Raw genomic sequence first — 18,150 nt, 5'->3', positions numbered from 1 at the left:
GCCGCCATCCTGGATCATACACCAAAACACACTCTGTGTTCTACAGCTCACACTGCATCTTACCATTTGTGGATATTAAAATGCACTAACCCATAGGGCTGGGAAGGTGGCTCAGTGGTAGAGCGCTTACCTTGCAAGCATGAGGCCCTGGGTTCGATTCCTCAGCCCCACATAAGCAAAAAAGAAAAAAGCCGGAAGTGGCGCTGTGGCTCAAGTGGTAGAGCGCTAGCCTTGAGCTGAAGAGCTGAGAGGGACAGCACCCAAGCCCAGAGTTCAGGCCCCACAACCAGACCCCAAAAAAAATAAAAAATAAATAAAATAAAATGCACTAACCCAACTATTACCACTGTACCAGTACCCATCTTTGAGAAGCAGGTGGTTGTTGTATTGTTTGCCACGGTCCCAACAATCCATCTGGACTGACCCAACAAATGGAAATTCTAGATAAATAAACTAAAAAGGGATAAATTAGAGCAAGAATACAAAAAGCACACCAGGCGCTGGTGGCTCACGCCTGTAAGCCTAGCTCCTCAGGAGGCTGAGATCTGAGGATTGCGGTTCAAAGCCAGCCTGGGCAGGAAAGTCCGTGAAACTCTTATCTCCAATAAACCACTCGAAAACCAGAAGTGGCGCTGTGGCTCAAGCAGTAGAGCTTTGAGCTTGAGCTGAAGAGCTGAGGGACAGCACCCAAGCCCAGAGTTCAAGCCCCACGACCGACCGAAAAAAAAAAGAATACAGAAAGCAGTAGCATAGTATGTCAAGTTGAATTAGATTTGCAACACCAAACTCAAGTTGAGAGTCTTTTTTTTTCTTATAATAATTCCATAGTATTTACCAGATAACTTGAGCAGAGATTGCAGAATGTTAAATGTCACTATTCTTTCCAGGCCATTGAGACTCACTTGATCCGCAAGTCAAGTGGGGGCCTGACATACATTGCAGAATGGAAAGGAGGGCTCCTGGAGCACAAAATGGGCCACCTGACCTGCTTCGCAGGAGGAATGTTTGCACTGGGAGCAGACGGAGCTCCTGAAGCCTTGACCCAGCACTACCTTGAACTTGGGGCTGAAATTGCCCGCACCTGTCATGAATCTTACAATCGCACCTGTGAGTCCATGTGATTCTTTACACTCCATTCCCCTGCTTCAATTTCAGTTAGTAAGGAACTTGGTCACTGAAAGAATATCTACTGTGCCTGGTGAAACTTGAACACCATAGTTAAGATCTTCAAGGAACGTATATTTATGCTCTAAAAAGCACTGTCTTTATATCAAAAAAACCTTTAATTTGTCAAGTCACAGAAATCCAGGCACAGAACAGTTTGGCAGTCTAGTTTACTGACCCCTGTTTTACCTAGATAGCATTGAACAAAAGCCTCTGCCCTAGTACAAAAGTAACCATTATTAAATCTTCCTCCATTCTTAGATCATGGTTCAAAGCCAGCCCAGTTTATGAGATTTTTATCTCCAGTTAACTACCGAAAAAACGGAAGGGAAGTGGTGACTTAATGGTAGAGCACTAGCCTTGAACAAAAAAAGTTAAGGGGACAGGACCTACCTAACCACTGAGTTCAAGCTCCAGTACTGTCACAAAATAATAATAGTAATAATCATAATGCATTAACAATAATGCAGTTTTTGAAGGCTTGTACTCATTTGGTCATTGCTCAGGAAAGAGGGCTTAAATGGGAAGAATAAAGGGTTATTACCATTTTCTAAAATGGATTCTTTCAGATGACTAAATTTTAAAAGTATCTTTAATACTGTGTTTCATATGATGCTATAACTAGAACTTAAAATGAGTTTGGTCATCTGACTTTAATGTGATTAAGCACTGTCTATCTTCATCGAACTTAAAAGCATTGCAAAGTTCAGTAACCCTTGTCCCCCTATTGCATGTCCATTAGTTATGAAACTGGGACCGGAAGCTTTCAGATTTGATGGTGGTGTTGAAGCCATTGCTACCAGGCAAAACGAAAAATATTACATCCTACGGCCAGAAGTTATTGAGACTTACATGTACATGTGGCGTCTGACTCATGATCCGAAGTATAGAAAATGGGCTTGGGAAGCTGTGGAGGTGATGTTTTAGTTTGCATTTATTTTTTTACAGATAAATGTCATAGCACAAAATGTTCTATGATTACCTGTAAATCCAGCATAACAACTTTTCTGTGATTTTTAAAGCTTTCCTTGTACATGCACATGCATATAAATTAAGTCATGTCTCAGCTGGTCTACAGAAGGAGGTAAGACTTGTGTAGGATTTTTGCTTTCTTTTTTTTTTTTTTGCACACTTTTCCTTTAGCAACCTAGACCTCATCCTTTTCAGACATTCTGACTTACTGAGAGTGATTATCTTCCCCTTCTTGCTCCTCCTTCCCAGCCTGAGACTCTGTTTCCAGACTCTCTTTGACATGTTGATGTTGCCTGGATCTTTGTGTTCTTCCCTCAAATTCAGACCAAATTCAAGCAGACAGCCTGACTAGCAAGGGTCACTCTCAGAAATAGCTTGAGATTGACTCTTGGAGATCTCTTTGAATCAGCAAGTCTTCCTCATCTATTAGGTGGAAGAAGCTTTGTCCTCACGGTCGTACTTTCTCACTTAAGATTTGACTCAAGCTGTCACATGCTGCCATGTTCCTCCTCTTTTCAACCCCACAGTGCAATCGGCTAGGGTCAGCTTTGTCTTTCATGGTGTGTTTAGATCTCCAGGCAATAAAAACATTCTTATTTCTGTTCTTGCTATTAGCACCATCAAAAATCCTTCCAAAAAACAAATGTAGAATTGTTTCTGTTGAAATACAATAAATTGTCTGTTTGATCTTTGGCTTTTCAGTTGGACCTACTCTGTGTTTTTGAGTTTTCTGCCTAACGCTGTCAAACTTTTATTCAGTTTGAATCCCGATTTTAGCTGAATTTCAGCAGTGTAATAATAAAAGTTGTTAACAAATCAGTTTACAAACTTTTTTCTCCTCTTCTTGGTGACCCAGGCCCTGGAAAGTCACTGCAAGGTGAACGGCGGCTACTCAGGCCTCAGGGATGTTTACTTCATTCATGAGAATTACGATGATGTCCAACAAAGTTTCTTCCTGGCAGAAACACTAAAGTAAGCTAATGATCTTCAAAGAATAGGGCTGAGACACCTGAATAAACCTCTCTTTATTGTGAACACATTCAAATTATTCCAAGAATGCCATTCTACATGCATGACAGTAATGGTTTGCAGGTGTTTTCAGTCATTAGAACCTCTGATGACTTGGGACAGTTTTATTTGGTTCTCATACGTTACCACCAAAGCAAAGAGTAAATTCTTGACTTGAATAAGTGTGTAGCCATCCCTCAGAGTTCTGATAGACTTGACTGTTGTTTGTGGCCACGGTAAGATGAATGGAGCCACTTTGTGGCTTCCGTGCCTGATATGGTCTCTCAAGCCTTATGTACTCATGTTTCTCTTACAGATATTTGTACTTAATATTTTCTGATGATGATCTTCTTCCACTGGAACACTGGATCTTCAACACCGAGGCACATCTTCTCCCTATACTCCGTGCAGACAAAAAGAAAGTTGAAGAGAAATAAAAGACCTTTTTCTCATTTCATTCTGTTTCATTCCTTCCATTCCATACCTTAATCATTATTTTTTTCAGTGATCAGCCATATGATGAACTTTATCCTATGTCTGTGATTATTCTGAGTTCTAAAACTGTTTTGCAGTCTTTTATGTTTATTATCATAGGAATCAATTGGACCTACATTCCTTACTCCTTTTGTTATTCAGCCAGTGAGTCCGTGGTTTTGTTTGTGTGTGTATGTGTGTATTTTTCTTTAAATGATCTCTTATCTCTGGAATTCATGAAAGTATGATATCACTTTCATGAAACTGAGTAGTGGTATGCCAATGACCTCTTAATTACAATTTGATTTGACTGCAAAATTCTTTCCTCCTCTATGAGGAGATGATGTCTGCTTTAAGCTGTAATGTTTTGCCATGTTGCAAAAAGCCATAATAAATTATTAAAACAGCTTTTTTTTCCTTTTTGATTTTATGTTGATCTGGTTTGTCTATCCACCAGAGACAGATCTTATAACTGTGACAGCCTTCTGATGCGGGTCTATCATTATTTGATAGAATGTCTCCTAAAATATTTCATTCACATTGTGATTCAAACTACAAAGTCATCCAAAAGACTCATGTTGACCTCATTTCTTTAGAACTGCAGTAAATTTTGGTTGGTTAATTATATTAGTGTTTCTTAATCTGTGTGTTTGTTCTCTGCTTTTACTCTAAATGGCCTGGGTCATTTCTGGATCACATCTGCTGCTTCGTTTCTTCCTCTCCCCTGCACGACATGAAGTGAGCTGTCTGGCTTTACAGAGCTCTACTGTCATGGACATACATTTTTAAAGGGGAACTGTAACTTTTAATGTGCTAGCTTTTGCTTTTAATGGAATACGGAAAAAGATTTGGTCTCTAAAAGAGAGGGTGAGAATTTCATATAGCTCTAAGCTCATTTGTTTGTATTTCAACATCACTTTTTTTTTCCTTCAAAAAGCATTCCATTTGGTTGAGGTTTTTCAGATTGGAAAAAGGCCCTTTCTCAAATGTCGTAAATTATTTTACTTGGATTTATGAAAGCAAGATTGCACTCTGTGAAAGAAGCTTTGCCAGCATATCTATATTTGTGGTCAGTTAAGGAAAATCTAATAAACTGCTGGGTCAAATAAGAACAGAATATATTAGGTATAGTTACAATCAACATAAAGATCCCAACTTAGAAGGAATTTGTGTCTCAGTCATCTGTGATTGGATCTGCTCAGATCAAAATAATCATGTGATTCTCTAAACTTTGTTTCAAAACACAAATAACTTTCTCAAGAACAAACTTAGCAACATCTTGTGTTTCTCATCACACGGGGTCTGTATATGAAAGGGCTGAAGTGAAATGATGGTGTGTTATAGGAAGGTATAAAGACTTTGACAACCTCAATTTTCACCCAAGAATGATGAGACAGATCAGGGAGCCTGTGGATTAGGTGAAGCATAGAACGTTGCTGCATTCATAGTATTAAAGCAGTCTGATAGCAGCAGTTTCACATGATCCAACCTAATCGTTTTTGAAGACAATTCTTTTCTTAGCTCTTAATAGACAAATAGTTTTAGCTATTTAAGCTTTTGAAAGTGTTTCAAAAGATCTCATCTTAGAGGACTATCTTGTTTGGCCTATTTTGACATTTGGTATTGTACACTGGGATATGTCAAAGAATTAATTAGTAAAATTGGTAAATAAGTCAGATCCTCAGTCCATCAGTATGCCATGCTGACATGTCTCTGACACAGAACAACTTCCACAGCCTATCTTGGGCTCACCCAAGGAAATGGGTGCATTACAAGAGTCTTCTCCACTCCAGTTTGAAGGCAAAATATTTTTTTAAAGTCTTCCTACAGCAATTAGATTATAATTTTCACATGAATGTCCTTGAACTGGAAATTTTGATTTCCTGTGTATTTCAGCTTGGCTTGAAGGATACAAAGCTGATAAATATTTCTGCAACAGAAAGTGTTAAAAATCAGCTTGTGAGTACATGCTACACTGTGTTGTATCTTTTTTTTCTACCCTGGCCTAAGTAGACAAGTCGTGTATCACATGTTCACATGTTGCTTTGCTGATGGGAAGGATTGTTTTCTTCTTCAGTTCTGGAACTTAGATTTCTTAACCTAATTCCGAAAACACCAAAAATGTAAACAAGAGATTAATATTATAATAATGTAGTTTAAAGTTAAACTTTGTGTTATTTTAAACAACTGAAGTCTCTAGGTAGACACTTTCATTCATTTTCAACAAAACTGTGCAGTGGAATTTACATGTATACCTTACCTACAACCCTTATTAAACGAAATTTCAGATAGCACTTAATTTTGTGTTGACACAATGTTTCGATATACTTTGTGCAGTTACAATTAAACATATAATTTGTATTCCAATTTATAGAACTCAGTGACTTCTTTTCATGTGCATTACCCATTTTTACATTGACTGTTTTGATTTGTTCATAAATCCATTCCATCACTTCCAACTTTATATAAAACTCTAATGTTACAGGAAGTATAATAGATTGACACATAATTTTTAAAAATTATATTTGTAAAATTTCTCTATTGTGAATAAAGTCTTTTAATATATCTCCTCGTGTCATATTGTTTCCTCCCTTTATGTAAAAGTACATATGCCTAGAGGTGAGTATAAAGAGTTACACATGGAAATATTAGATCATACTGCAACTAGGGGATCTTGGCAATAAACATTCCCAGTACAATGTGTAATCGCAAATGACTGCACAGGCAGCGTTTGGCTAGTCATACTGCTTCATCAAAGATCTCACCTAAGTTCAAGATCAGGACAGGCCGGGTAGAGGCAGGGAGTAGTGTCATAAGTGGCAAAAATTTGCTCTTAAGTTTGCAATTCAAAAGAGACAGATCATAGCACCCACCCCTGAAACGACAAAATCACATGGAATATGTTAAACTTCAAGTTCCATCCTGCTGCATGCTTACAGTAAGAGGAGTAATGTGGTCAGGGAGGCTGATAAGAAAAGAGAGAATTTAGGTACAGGAGAACCTCCAGTATTTTTGAAAAAGTCAAAAGTTCTTGGAGATTTATGATATGCTTTTCTTGGACACTTAAATTGCTGTCCCTGGCTACTCAGAACTTTCTTAGTGCAATATATCTCTAGCTCATTCCTCACCCCAGTCAGGTCTCAAGTGATACTGAATCAGAGTAGCTTCTTTGACAAACAGTGTAAAATACCTATAACCCATTTTTCCTTACCCTATTTTACTTCTAAAAAAGCATTTGAGAGAAGGGGGGTTTAAGGCAAGGATGAGTAGATACATAGCTAGCTAGTCTAGATAAATAGATAAATAGAGAGAGAGAGAGCCCAGATCAAGCCCTGGATCTTCCCTCAGCCTCCCTAATACTATGATTAGAAGCATGTACCTGTGTCTGGCTCCTACTATTTTATATGATTGACTTTCATAGTCCCTGTCTCATATAGAAAATATTGCCTTTGCTTGAAGCAAAGGAATTAGGGATTTTTTTTTTTTACCTAACATAGGAAGCCTTTTGAAATCAATTATTTATACCATACATGGCATTAGTTATGTTTACTCTGGTGGAAAGTTACATTAAAATTTATTTTAAGATCATGATTTTTATTCATACTAATCAGCTATTCACACAGAAATTTCAATGTATCAGAACATTTGATTTCTGGTGATGGCATATACACAATGGCTTAAAATTTTAAGTAAAGTAAAAATTTTGTTTTTTTTATATAGGCATGAAGTTTATATAGCTTCCTAGGACATACCTAAAATGCAGGAGTGGCAGAGGGAATCTTAACCATTTTCACTGATTTAATGGTCCAAAGACTGATACTTTTTTTCCAAGCTGATTCCATCCACACTTGCCAATATGTGAGTCATAATTTTTTAAAAAATATTTTCCAGGCTTCAGATAAGCATTTAAAATATTAGAACTACATGGTAGTCAAGACATTTAGTTCAACTCAAATAGGAAAATAAGGGGTTTTCTCAGCAGAAGTTTTCTCTCCTTATTCCATGCTGGTAGATGCAGGGATGTGATAAGGTTTTATGCTAATAAAAGGGAGGATTGATATGTACATCTAAGTATGTCAACATATAGCAATAAATTCAGAGTTCACCCTTGGAAATTGGTCCACTTCTGTGTTGGTCTCTGATGATGTTGCTCTCATTCACATATAGGAGATTTTTTTTTTAGCAGAATTTTGTAAAAGGTTTTGATAAAGTGCAAATTCACTAAAATTTAACAAATAAAAATTTCATTGAGTAAACAGTAGCCATATCCTGGAGTATCCATATTTAATTAACTCTTTGTGTTATTTCTGTACATAAAAATATTGAGAGCCATGATTTTAAGACATAGATAAATGGAAGTCCCAAACGACCAGTAGAATTAATTTGCAAGTCATGACAGACACGAATTTTTTCACAAAGATTTAAGTACCATTTGATAATTTATCATTTTAGAAACATTCATCTTTTTTACAAGAGCATTTCTGAGCAATAAGCCATGTACTTTAAATCTTTTAGAATTAGTCATATTGCTTTTTTTTTTTTTTTTGTCAGTCATAGGGCTTGAACTCTGGCCTAGGCGCCGTACCACAGCTCTTTAGCTCAAGGCTAGTGCTCTCCACTTGAGCCACAGCACCACTTCCAGTTTTCTAGTGGTTTATTGGAGATAAGAATTCCATGGACATTCTTGCCCAGGCTGGCTTTGAACCTTGATCCTCATATCTCAGCCCCCTACAGTAGTGCCCAGTTTCTCATATTGCATTTTTGAGCCTTGAAATGAACTATGTTATAGTCATTTTTTAATGTGGGATAAATGACACTAAAATGAAGATAATTTTGTCTTCTCTCCCCCTTTACATTGAATTTTTAAACATTTTTTCTTTATTAAGAGTATCTCAAAAAAGTATTAACTTCAGTTATCCTCAATTGTTTTATGCAGTGATTATTTCATTTTTTTTCTTATAGCTGCTTTTCCAAGACATTTTTAAGTTGTTTCTCCTGTTCTTGCTTATGTCAGCATGTCTGTTGCCTGAAGAGACTACTTAGAATTGCTAGTTTGGCTATGTGTCATGTAGTATATAAAGTGTTCTTGGAAATAACGTGAAAAGCACCTTCATTGTCTTCCCCTCCCACCCCTGCCCAGGGCTTTTACATTCATTTCTATGCTCATCATCAAAGATTTGTTAGCTTGCCATTATTTTGATGACTTTGAGTCCCCTTAAAGCATGCCATTATTTACTGAATAAATTACCTTAAATTTTGTGTCACAGATCCATTTAATTCCCCAATGGATGCAAATTACCATGAAACATTGGGAAACAGTAATAGGTATACAGCTTAAAAAAAAAACAAACAAACAAAGGCTGGGAAGGTGGCTCAGTGGTAGAGCGCTTGCATGCATGAGGCCCTGGGTTCGATTCCTCAGCACCACATAAGAAAAAAAAAAAAAAAACCTTCCACATACTGGATGTCTTGGCCTTAGCTATGAGCATGTTTTAGTTCACAGTTCTACAAACAGAGCCACAAAATGCCCAGCTTTTCCAATTGCATTTTCCAAAACCTGAGAGCTTCGCCTGATGTTGTTTTCTAACTTAGAAAACACAAAGTCCGTGGAACATTTGTTCTTCCAACTCTTAGAATTCTCTGTGAAAAACAGAAACTTGTGATTAGAAATCATCTCTTAGAACCAGGATGGAAGACCTGAATACCAGCTTATGAGGTGGGCACGGTATTATGGCTCCCTTTCCTGATGAGACAGCTTTGGCTGATGTAATCAGCTGGCATATTCAGAAATGCAGAAGGATACATCTCTTCGTTTCTGCTGCATATTCATTCTTCCATTCAGTACAGTACATGGGCTCACTGTTAAATGAGCTCTAGGTGCATTTCCCTACTAGTCATAGTTCTTTTCCATTTTGCTTTTGCCAAATGGATAACTGTGGCTTGCATAATATTTGAATACTCCATTAAAATGTTTGGTGCTAGTTTTGCTTCTGTATATGAGGAAGTGTAGATGGAAAGAGAGTGGGTGCAGTCAGGTCAATGGGAAGCCAACTTGACTAGGAATCAAGATGACCGGGTTCTAAGCTTAGCTGGTATGTGATGTGGACCAAGTGCTTAAAGTCTTCAAGTTTCTGTTTCTTGATCTGTAAAATGAAAAGTATTAATCTGTGTGTAACAGCTGCACTGTGATACCTATAAAAGATCCTGATGCAAGAACTTCAGAACACACACCAAAAGTCAGCCATCTGCCATAGACTACTAACCCCAAATTACAAGACATCAAAATATTCTCATCTTCATCTATACAATAGATGGAATCACAACTACTTTTCACAAAACTCAAATACCAAAATTCTCAAATACCTAAAACTTTTTTCAGTGCCAACACAGCACCACAAGTGAAAATTCCCTACCATGAAAGTTTACTTCATGCACAAAATTATTTAAAATATTGGATAAAATTTCTGCCAGCCTAAGTGTACAGAGTAGATAGTATGAATTCCTGTAATGTTTTACAAATATTCTATATCTCTGAAGATACCTGGTCCCAAGCATTTAAGATAGGGATACCCAACTTGTGTATGGGTAAGTTCTTAGGTCTATACCTGGGAGGATTATGCCTTCAGTCAATGAATTCCAACCCCTACTTTAAGCTCTTACAGTGTATAAAAGGTTCATCTCTCATCTCCCTTGGGAAGCCTCCAGTTCATTTTGTTATGACAACACATTTGCTATTGTTTTGCTGGCTGTTTCCAATGTCTCTAGGCTTTTTTGGATGCCTTCCTTCAATCAGGCTACTTCATACACATGTGATTACTCATATTTTAAGGTCAGAGTTTAGCTCTTACTTGCAGACATGCGAAGACAGAAATAGCTAAATTTTTTTTCTTTATATCTCTTTCAAAAACTAATTGACTATTTTCCACTTTCCTTTTATCAAAGAACAGAGGGTTTTCTTTTTACTGTTCATAACAGAAAAGAAATGGGGTCAAACAATATTTGATACACTGGTAGGAACACTATTATCAATTGTGTTTTGGCTGCATACAAATAGTCCAGTAAAAATAAAACAGCAACAGTTGAGAGCTTCTTAGTTTGAATTTTTTCATCCTAGAATATATTTGGAAACCATCATCATCAATTTTATCATCTAAGAAGAATTAGTCAAATAACTTTTTTTGAAGGGACCAGTATTGCTTCCAAATTCAGCTTATATGTTTAACAATCCCTGGTAGTGACTTAAAATTAATCACTTCCAAAGAAAAATGAGCAAACTGCTTTTTATTGAGCACCCACTTATACATTTTTCCACTTTCTCCTGACCCTTAGATTCTACAGCACTGTGGTCATGACTTACATCCAATTAATACTTTCCTTTTCTCCCCTCACAAGAAGGTACAGACTAGCTTCTGAAAAGGGGCTTGCAATTGTGCCTGCAGTTTTCTGCTTCACATAGGACCCAGAGTTCCTTTCCCTTCCCTACAGGCCACATATGCTGGCCATGGATGGTCTGGACTCTTCTGAAAAAGCCATTCAAATCAAACTTATACTCTGCTTGGAAAACATCTACTCCTGTAATTTGGGTCTTAACTGCCTCACAGAGACCCATAGATTAAAATTGTCCTTACCAGTCTGTGGTGCAATGGGCAGGTGGCAGAAGCTTTAAGGGGAATAGGGTCAACTAGGAAGAAAGATAATTGGGACTGCCTTTGAAAGGAATACTGGGATTCCTCCCCTTCCTCTTTCTGTCATTTTCTGTCATTTTCTTATCATTCTTTCTCTCTCTTTTTTTTTCTCTCCCATTTTCTCCTTCCTTGCCCCCATGAGGTGAGTGGCTTCCTCCACCATGTTCTACTACCATGATGACAATAAATTAAATGACCATGGACTGAAACTTCCAAAATGTATTAGCCAAAGTGAACCATCTTTATATGTTGATGACATCAGGGATTTTTCAGAGAGAAAGGCTTATACATTCTGTACATCTCATTTTATGTGTTTGTGATCTGTCTTCCTGCCTCCTCACGATTTGTACTTGGTTCTTCTAGAACTCCAAAGGATTTTGTGGCAAATTTCCATTTTACAAATATTTGTCAAACACTTACATGTGTCTGTCACCATCCTAGATAGTAAGCAAGGTTTCTTAAAGTTTAACACTGAAAAAAAATTCAGGGGAAGGTGGGTAACTTGCTTGTTCATTAATGTAAGTACCAAGTTTACTATGATATTTACCATGTATAGTATACTTATCGGATCAGTTTCCTTTCCCATAGTTTCAATTACCTTCAGCCAACTATAGTCCAAAAATAGTACATGTGTATATATACATATATACACATGACTTCTTGACAGACTATCTGGGGGTAACAAAGAGGAGAAAGAAGATGGAAGAAGAAGAAATGCGGGGGTGGGGTGAACAATACCAAATTACATTGTGTCTATGTGTGAAGAAGGCACAAGGAAGCCCACTAAAAGCTGTTGATAATGGGGACGGGAGAAGAGAAGAGCAATAGAAGTAGCTACTCCAATCAACGTACAATATGTGTGTGTGTGTGTGTGTGTGTGTGTGTGTGTGTGTGTGTGTGTGTGTGTGTGTGTGTACTACCATGGAGAAAGTTTTGTACAATTAATATTCACTAATAAAAGGAAAAGAAAAATTGTGAGAAAATTAATTTCTTCTCAAATTACAGTAATTTTCGTCTTAAGTGGGCCTGCAACAAGATAGTACCCTGGCTGAGTCCTAGTAACTAAGTGTGGGATGTGTAGCATCTTAAGTAGAAAACAGATTCTATTTTTAGTGAATGATCTTGTATTTACTTAACTACGAAATACCTAATTGTAAGCTGCCATTAGAAAAATTGTATCCCTATACTTGCAAAATCAAACTCGATAAAAAAGGACAGTTTTATCATTTTTGGTATGTTCCAATTATAACAACTGTCTGAGAAGTCTACAGAGGTGCAAGATGTATTCCTTTATTGTATTGTAATCATTGTAGACTACACGCTAAGGTGAAGACACACACACAGCAGCTGCTGTCAACTCTACTAAAGGTTGTCTTGTTTATGGCAGGGTCTGTCCATCTGGGACCAAGATCTTCTGCCTTAATGAAACACTTTAGGGACACTGTCAGTGATGTCAATAATAAAGGAATTCTCTAGTAATTGCAACCTCTTAGTCAGCTTCTCTGATATTGAGATGAAGGATTCTAGGACTAACATAAATCCATTAGTAATTATGTTGTTCCCTAAAAACAAAGTACAGCTTCCTGCTTCCAGGTTGACCTTCCTTCAACCATTCTAACTGATGACAAATATGACAGATTAGAATTTCACCCCCCAGACACCTTCTTCTTGCTTTTAACCTCTACCGCAGGTGATAATAAGAATAGAGGGAGAAAAACAAAGGATCTCAGAGAAACTAATCAAAAATATGAAAATACGAAAGTGACTTTTGTCACTATTATAAATCAATACACAGAATTTTCTTAACCACCAGATAAAAACCATATAGCATGTCAAAATTATGATTAAGCAGTAGATAAACATAATAAATTTTTAGAAGATTATAAATTTATGTTGCTGCATTTAAAATATATATGTAGGGTAGATTGCTTTCTTCTTTCTGGTCTCCTTCCACAATGATTATTACATTAAGGGAAGTTTCAAATCTTCCATGTTGTATGTCTAGGCTTTTAACCTCTTCCAAAGATCAGATAAAAACTGCCAAACCAAAAAGCATTCTTGGCTCAGGTACACAGCTCATTCTTTAAATAGGAGTTTCAGCATGTCCTGCAGAAGCAAAGACTTCTCTAGTGTTTGTAGCTATTGATTGACTGCAGAGGATATTCTATTTAAAATGAATTGTGAATGCCTTCTAAAATAAATGTCTTATTCTACTTTGGGGTAAAGAGCATAAAGGAAAAAATGAAACACAACGACCCCTCCCTCACCCTGGAAATAATATGTTTCATTATATTTCTGTCTGGGATATTTCTGTTCTTTTTTTTTTAAGCTAGGAACAGGAAAAAATCAATTTAGCAATGAGATTGTATTTCCCCTTCTTTGAGATGAAAATTCAAGACCAAGTGCCATTTACCACTGCACTAGGCTGAGGTCACTTGGTGGCTCGCGGGCCTTGTGAAACTGCCCTGTGACCTTCGGTTAAACCCCTCCCAGGCCCCACATCTGAAGGGAGGCCACTGAGCCCTTCCATCTGATGTATTTAAGAATGTACTACGATTCCCAGAGAGAAGCCTGATGATAATTCCTTCAGTGTTCTCTATGGATTTTAGCTCCCCAATCCTTACAAGTGGTCTATCCACCAGAAAAATAATATGACTCCCAAAATGAAGGAACTAAAGCCAGGGAACTGGGAGATATGTGATGATAACAGAGCTGAGAATGCAAACTAGGCATGATGGAGTCTGATGACAATTCAGAAGCCAGCAATAGCAAGATGCTAAAATATACAGTGAAGTTGTGCTGTGGCTCAAGTGATAGAGCGCTAGCCTTGAGCTGAAGAGCTGAGGGACAGCGCCTAGGCCCAGAGTTCAGGCCCCACGACCGGACCCAAAAACAAAACAAAAAGAAATATTTATATTGTAAAAAAAAGAATGAATTTTTATAGCTTTTGTTAAATGTAGTCAAGTTCCATTAAAAAGCAAATTTTTCTGTTAAAAAAAAAAGATACACTGAAAGAGTTTTTCCAAGCCTTTCCATTTCCTAACAAATGGGGCAATGTCATTCTTTCTGATGGAGGCATAAAATTCCATTGTGTATATATACCACATTTTCTTGATCCATTCATCTACTGAGGGGCATCTGGGTTGGTTCCATATCTTAGCTATAGTAATTAGTGCTGCAATAAACATAGTCGTGCTGGTAGCTTTAGTGTGGTCTTGTTTGTAAACATTTGGGTAAATGCCCAAAAGTGGGATTGCTGGGTCATAGGGGAGCTCTATGTGGAGTCTTTTGAGGAACCTCCATACTACTTTCCAAAGTGGTTGAACAAGTTTACACTCCCACCAACAATACAGTAAGGTTCCCTTATATTAAGTGAACTAAGCCAGGCCCAAAGAAACATAGGTCCCATGGTTTCCCTTATTTGCAATATCTAGTATATGTCTGAGTCAAGCAGAAAAGATCAGATAAGGTGATGTTAGGGAAATGAACCCTAAGATATGTATTCAAATGTTTTTTTTCTTTCATGTGATTGTTTCTAACACATTTATAAGATTATTTCTTTGTTGCTTTGTATGTCCCTCCTCCACATTATAACCCCTGCTTTCACTGTATTTGATGTCGGTATAATTTGTGGAGGGGAAGAGGAAAAACAAATCGTTTAAATAGGGATACAGGTGGACCCATTGCAACTATGAGATGTACAAGTCGTTATGTCGAAAAATGAACTTTACAACTTTGGGGGGGGGCGTGGGGGGTAGGGGGGAGGTTTGAGTGGGGGGCCGGGGGAGGATGGGAAGGGATGGGAAGGGGAAACAAAGCAGGAGGCTACAATGCTTGATAAAAAAAATGTACTCATTATCTTGCCCATGTAATTGTAACCCCTCTGTACAGTATTTTCACAATTAAAAAAAAAGTTTTTCTAACAGAATATAGATGAAGAAAGGGTGTGCCTGAATCAGTGTATCGAGAAAGACGTAAGGGAGAGATGATGCTAACATGGACCAGAAATAAGGGCTAGAGCATGCACTGGTGCCACAATAGAGACTTTTCGGCAGGAGCTGAGACCTGTTGGAATAGTCCCACAGGGGCAATAGTCATGAAGAAGATGGAACAGTCTCTTTCTTCCTCATCTTCTAAAAATACCTCCCATTGGTCAAGACCACCAGGAAAACAAGGCAAAATAGTCCTGGAAATGTAGTTAATGAGATTCATAACTGCACTGGGGAAGGTTACAAAATAGATCTGAGGGAAAACACTTGGAAAAAGTAGCCAGGGTTAGTCATGATTCACTATTTAAGATGTAGTGTCCTTTCTGAGCTACTGAAAAAAATATTGGGTGCATTTTTGAGGCAATACGGGCTCTTTCATATATCAGCAGTAAGTCTGCTATTGAGAAGCTGCAACCTCATCCATGTAAGTTTTAAAAAGATGTTTAACAAGCACTTTCAAAAAATAGCTCTGAATAAAGGAAATCATTGAGGCCATGAAGCCCTTATTCTGAGTAGAAAGACAGACCTAGACAGGGGCTGGTGGCTCACACCTGTAATCCTAGCTACTCAGGAGGCTGAGATCTGAGGATCTTGGTTCAAAGCCAGCCAGGGCAGGAAAGTCCGTGAGACTCTTCTCTCCAATAAACCACCAGAAAACTGGAAGTGGCCCTGTAGCTCAAGTGGTAGAGCGCTCGCCTTGAGCTGAAGAGCTGAGGGACAGCGCCCAGGCCCAGAGTTCAAACCCCAGGACCGAAAAAAGAAAAAAGAAAAAAAGAAAAAGAAAGACAGGCCTAAAAGAAAAGCTGCAGAAGGCATATTCATGGAGAGGATCATTTTTGACAGCAGTGATTAAACTTTAGCCACCTTGCTTTGAATCACAGCTTTCCTAATTCCCAATTCTCATGTGACTGATAGTAACACTTCCCTCAGCCTTCATCTGCCAACCTATACACATCAGCCCAGTTTTATATTCTACTTAATGGAGCATAAAAATGATGAAAGCTAAATGATCATGCCAGAGACAGAACCTGGACTTTTTTTCAAAGACATTGACTCTATTAGCTTAATAGTAATCATCAGCCCAGAATTCCATAATCTAAAAAAAAAATTGCTTGAAGATGTTTTTGGAATGTTAGTTTTGTATTCCTCACTGGATGGATAGCAATACCTGCTCTTTCAAACCCCGTTCATATATCACCGTTACAGCTTTCTGTCTTCCTCTTTTTTGTTCTGTTAGCATCTATATAAGCTTTAATGAATTTTATGTATTAAATAAGGCTACAATTACTTACTGCCTATGTATCCCCCTCTTCTGACAAAACAACTTGTCAGAATCAATATAACTCTCTAAGTTGAACAAATACAAGTCAATCAGCACTATCATTTGATTAAAAAATTAATATCCCTATCGGTGCTGGTGGCTCATGCCTGTAATCCTAGCTACTCAGGAGGCTGAGATCTGAGGATCTCGGTTCAAAGCCAGCCCAGGCTGGAAAGTCCATGAGACTCTTGTCTCCAATTAACCACCAGAAAACCAGAAGTAGTGCTGTAGCAAAAGTGGTAGAGCACTGGATTTAAGCTGAAGAGGTGAGGGACAGCACCCAGGCCCAGAGTTCAATACCCACAACTCACACACACACACACACACACACACACACACACACACACACACACAGAATATTCCAATCAAAGATGAATTATCCCAGCCATGTTTGATAATTTTATTGTAGAATCTGACTGTTTTGCAATCCTCTCTGAGTTAAGAATATATTTTGTCTTCTTTTTTCTCAGAAATAGAATTGGGACTTTTTCTCTTTTTTGCTATTTTTATCTAGCTTTTTTATCCTTTTTTGCTATTTTTATCTATTCAACTTTTAAGTTAAAAAATAGATGATTTAGGGGACTGGTTGAAACAAATTTTCAGGAGAAAATCTATGACAACTTTTAAATTACAAATGTATTGACTGAAAAAATAGTATTTAATTTATAATGCTTTTTTATAAAAAAAATAAGTTTTCCTATCTATCTTTGGCTTTAGCTCATAATATAAATGTTATTCTTTTTCCTTCTGAGTTCATCCTCTATCAGCTGGTGACACCAGTCTTTTTTGGTTGTTGTTGTTATTATTGTTGTTGTTGTTGAACTCAGGGCCTGGGATTGGTCCCTGAGATTTTCACTCAAGACTAGTACTCTACCACTTTGAACCACAGTTCCATTTCTGGTTTCTGGTAGTTAATTGGAGATCAGAGTCTCATGGACTTTCCTGTCCAGGCTGGCTTTGAACATCAATCCTCAGATCTCAGCCTCCTGTGTAGCAGTATTACAGGCTTGAGCCACCAGTGCCTAGCAACACCCAGTCTTTTAAGCATTCAATAGCTATGTGTCTATTGGCTGGCCAGGGTCTTTATTTATTGAATCTCTTAGATTTTGCCTGAATACACTGGTTCAAACTTGATTCTACTGAGCTTAAATATACTATTTTTCAAAATGGGAAATAACTGTTGTCTTTCTCCCTATTCTTCTCTCAGTAAGTCTGAGAGATATGTCTCTTTTTTGAACTCTGGGCCTGGGCGCTGTCCCTCAGCTCTTCAGCTCAAGGCTAGCACTCTACCATTTGCGCCACAGCGTCACTTCCGGCTTTTTTCTTTTTGCTTATGTGGTACTGAGGAATCGAACCCAGGGCCTCATGCATGCAAGGCAAGCGCTCTACCACTGAGCCACCTTCCCAGCCCCCATAAGTCTCTTTAATATCTAGTTCTTCTTAATCTTTTATTCTTCTTCTCCATATGCTCCACAGAAGGCTCACTAGTCATAAACTGTATGCCAAGACAGGTATCACTTTCATTATTATTTTCTGT

The 18,150-nt window shown here is 37.8% G+C and overlaps 1 protein-coding gene across 1 annotated transcript in view; it reads left to right on the top strand.

Moving 5' to 3' along the window:
• Man1a1 (mannosidase alpha class 1A member 1) overlaps nt 1-3,601 on the top strand; it is a 164,298-nt gene extending 160,697 nt beyond the window's left edge. Inside the window, exons 10-13 of the mRNA XM_070015342.1 lie at nt 888-1,107; nt 1,907-2,079; nt 2,993-3,108; nt 3,461-3,601. Of these exons, the coding sequence (XP_069871443.1) occupies nt 888-1,107; nt 1,907-2,079; nt 2,993-3,108; nt 3,461-3,581 (630 nt within the window). The 3' untranslated portion in view covers nt 3,582-3,601. The remainder of the gene's footprint in view (nt 1-887; nt 1,108-1,906; nt 2,080-2,992; nt 3,109-3,460) is intronic.
• Nucleotides 3,602-18,150: the final 14,549 nt, after the last annotated feature.

Source organism: Dipodomys merriami, unplaced genomic scaffold, assembly GCF_024711535.1.
Source record: "Dipodomys merriami isolate MVZ:Mamm:240054 unplaced genomic scaffold, mDipMer1.0.p SCAF_112, whole genome shotgun sequence".
NCBI lineage: Eukaryota > Metazoa > Chordata > Mammalia > Rodentia > Heteromyidae > Dipodomys > Dipodomys merriami.
This window is presented reverse-complemented; position numbering and strand designations above follow the sequence as displayed.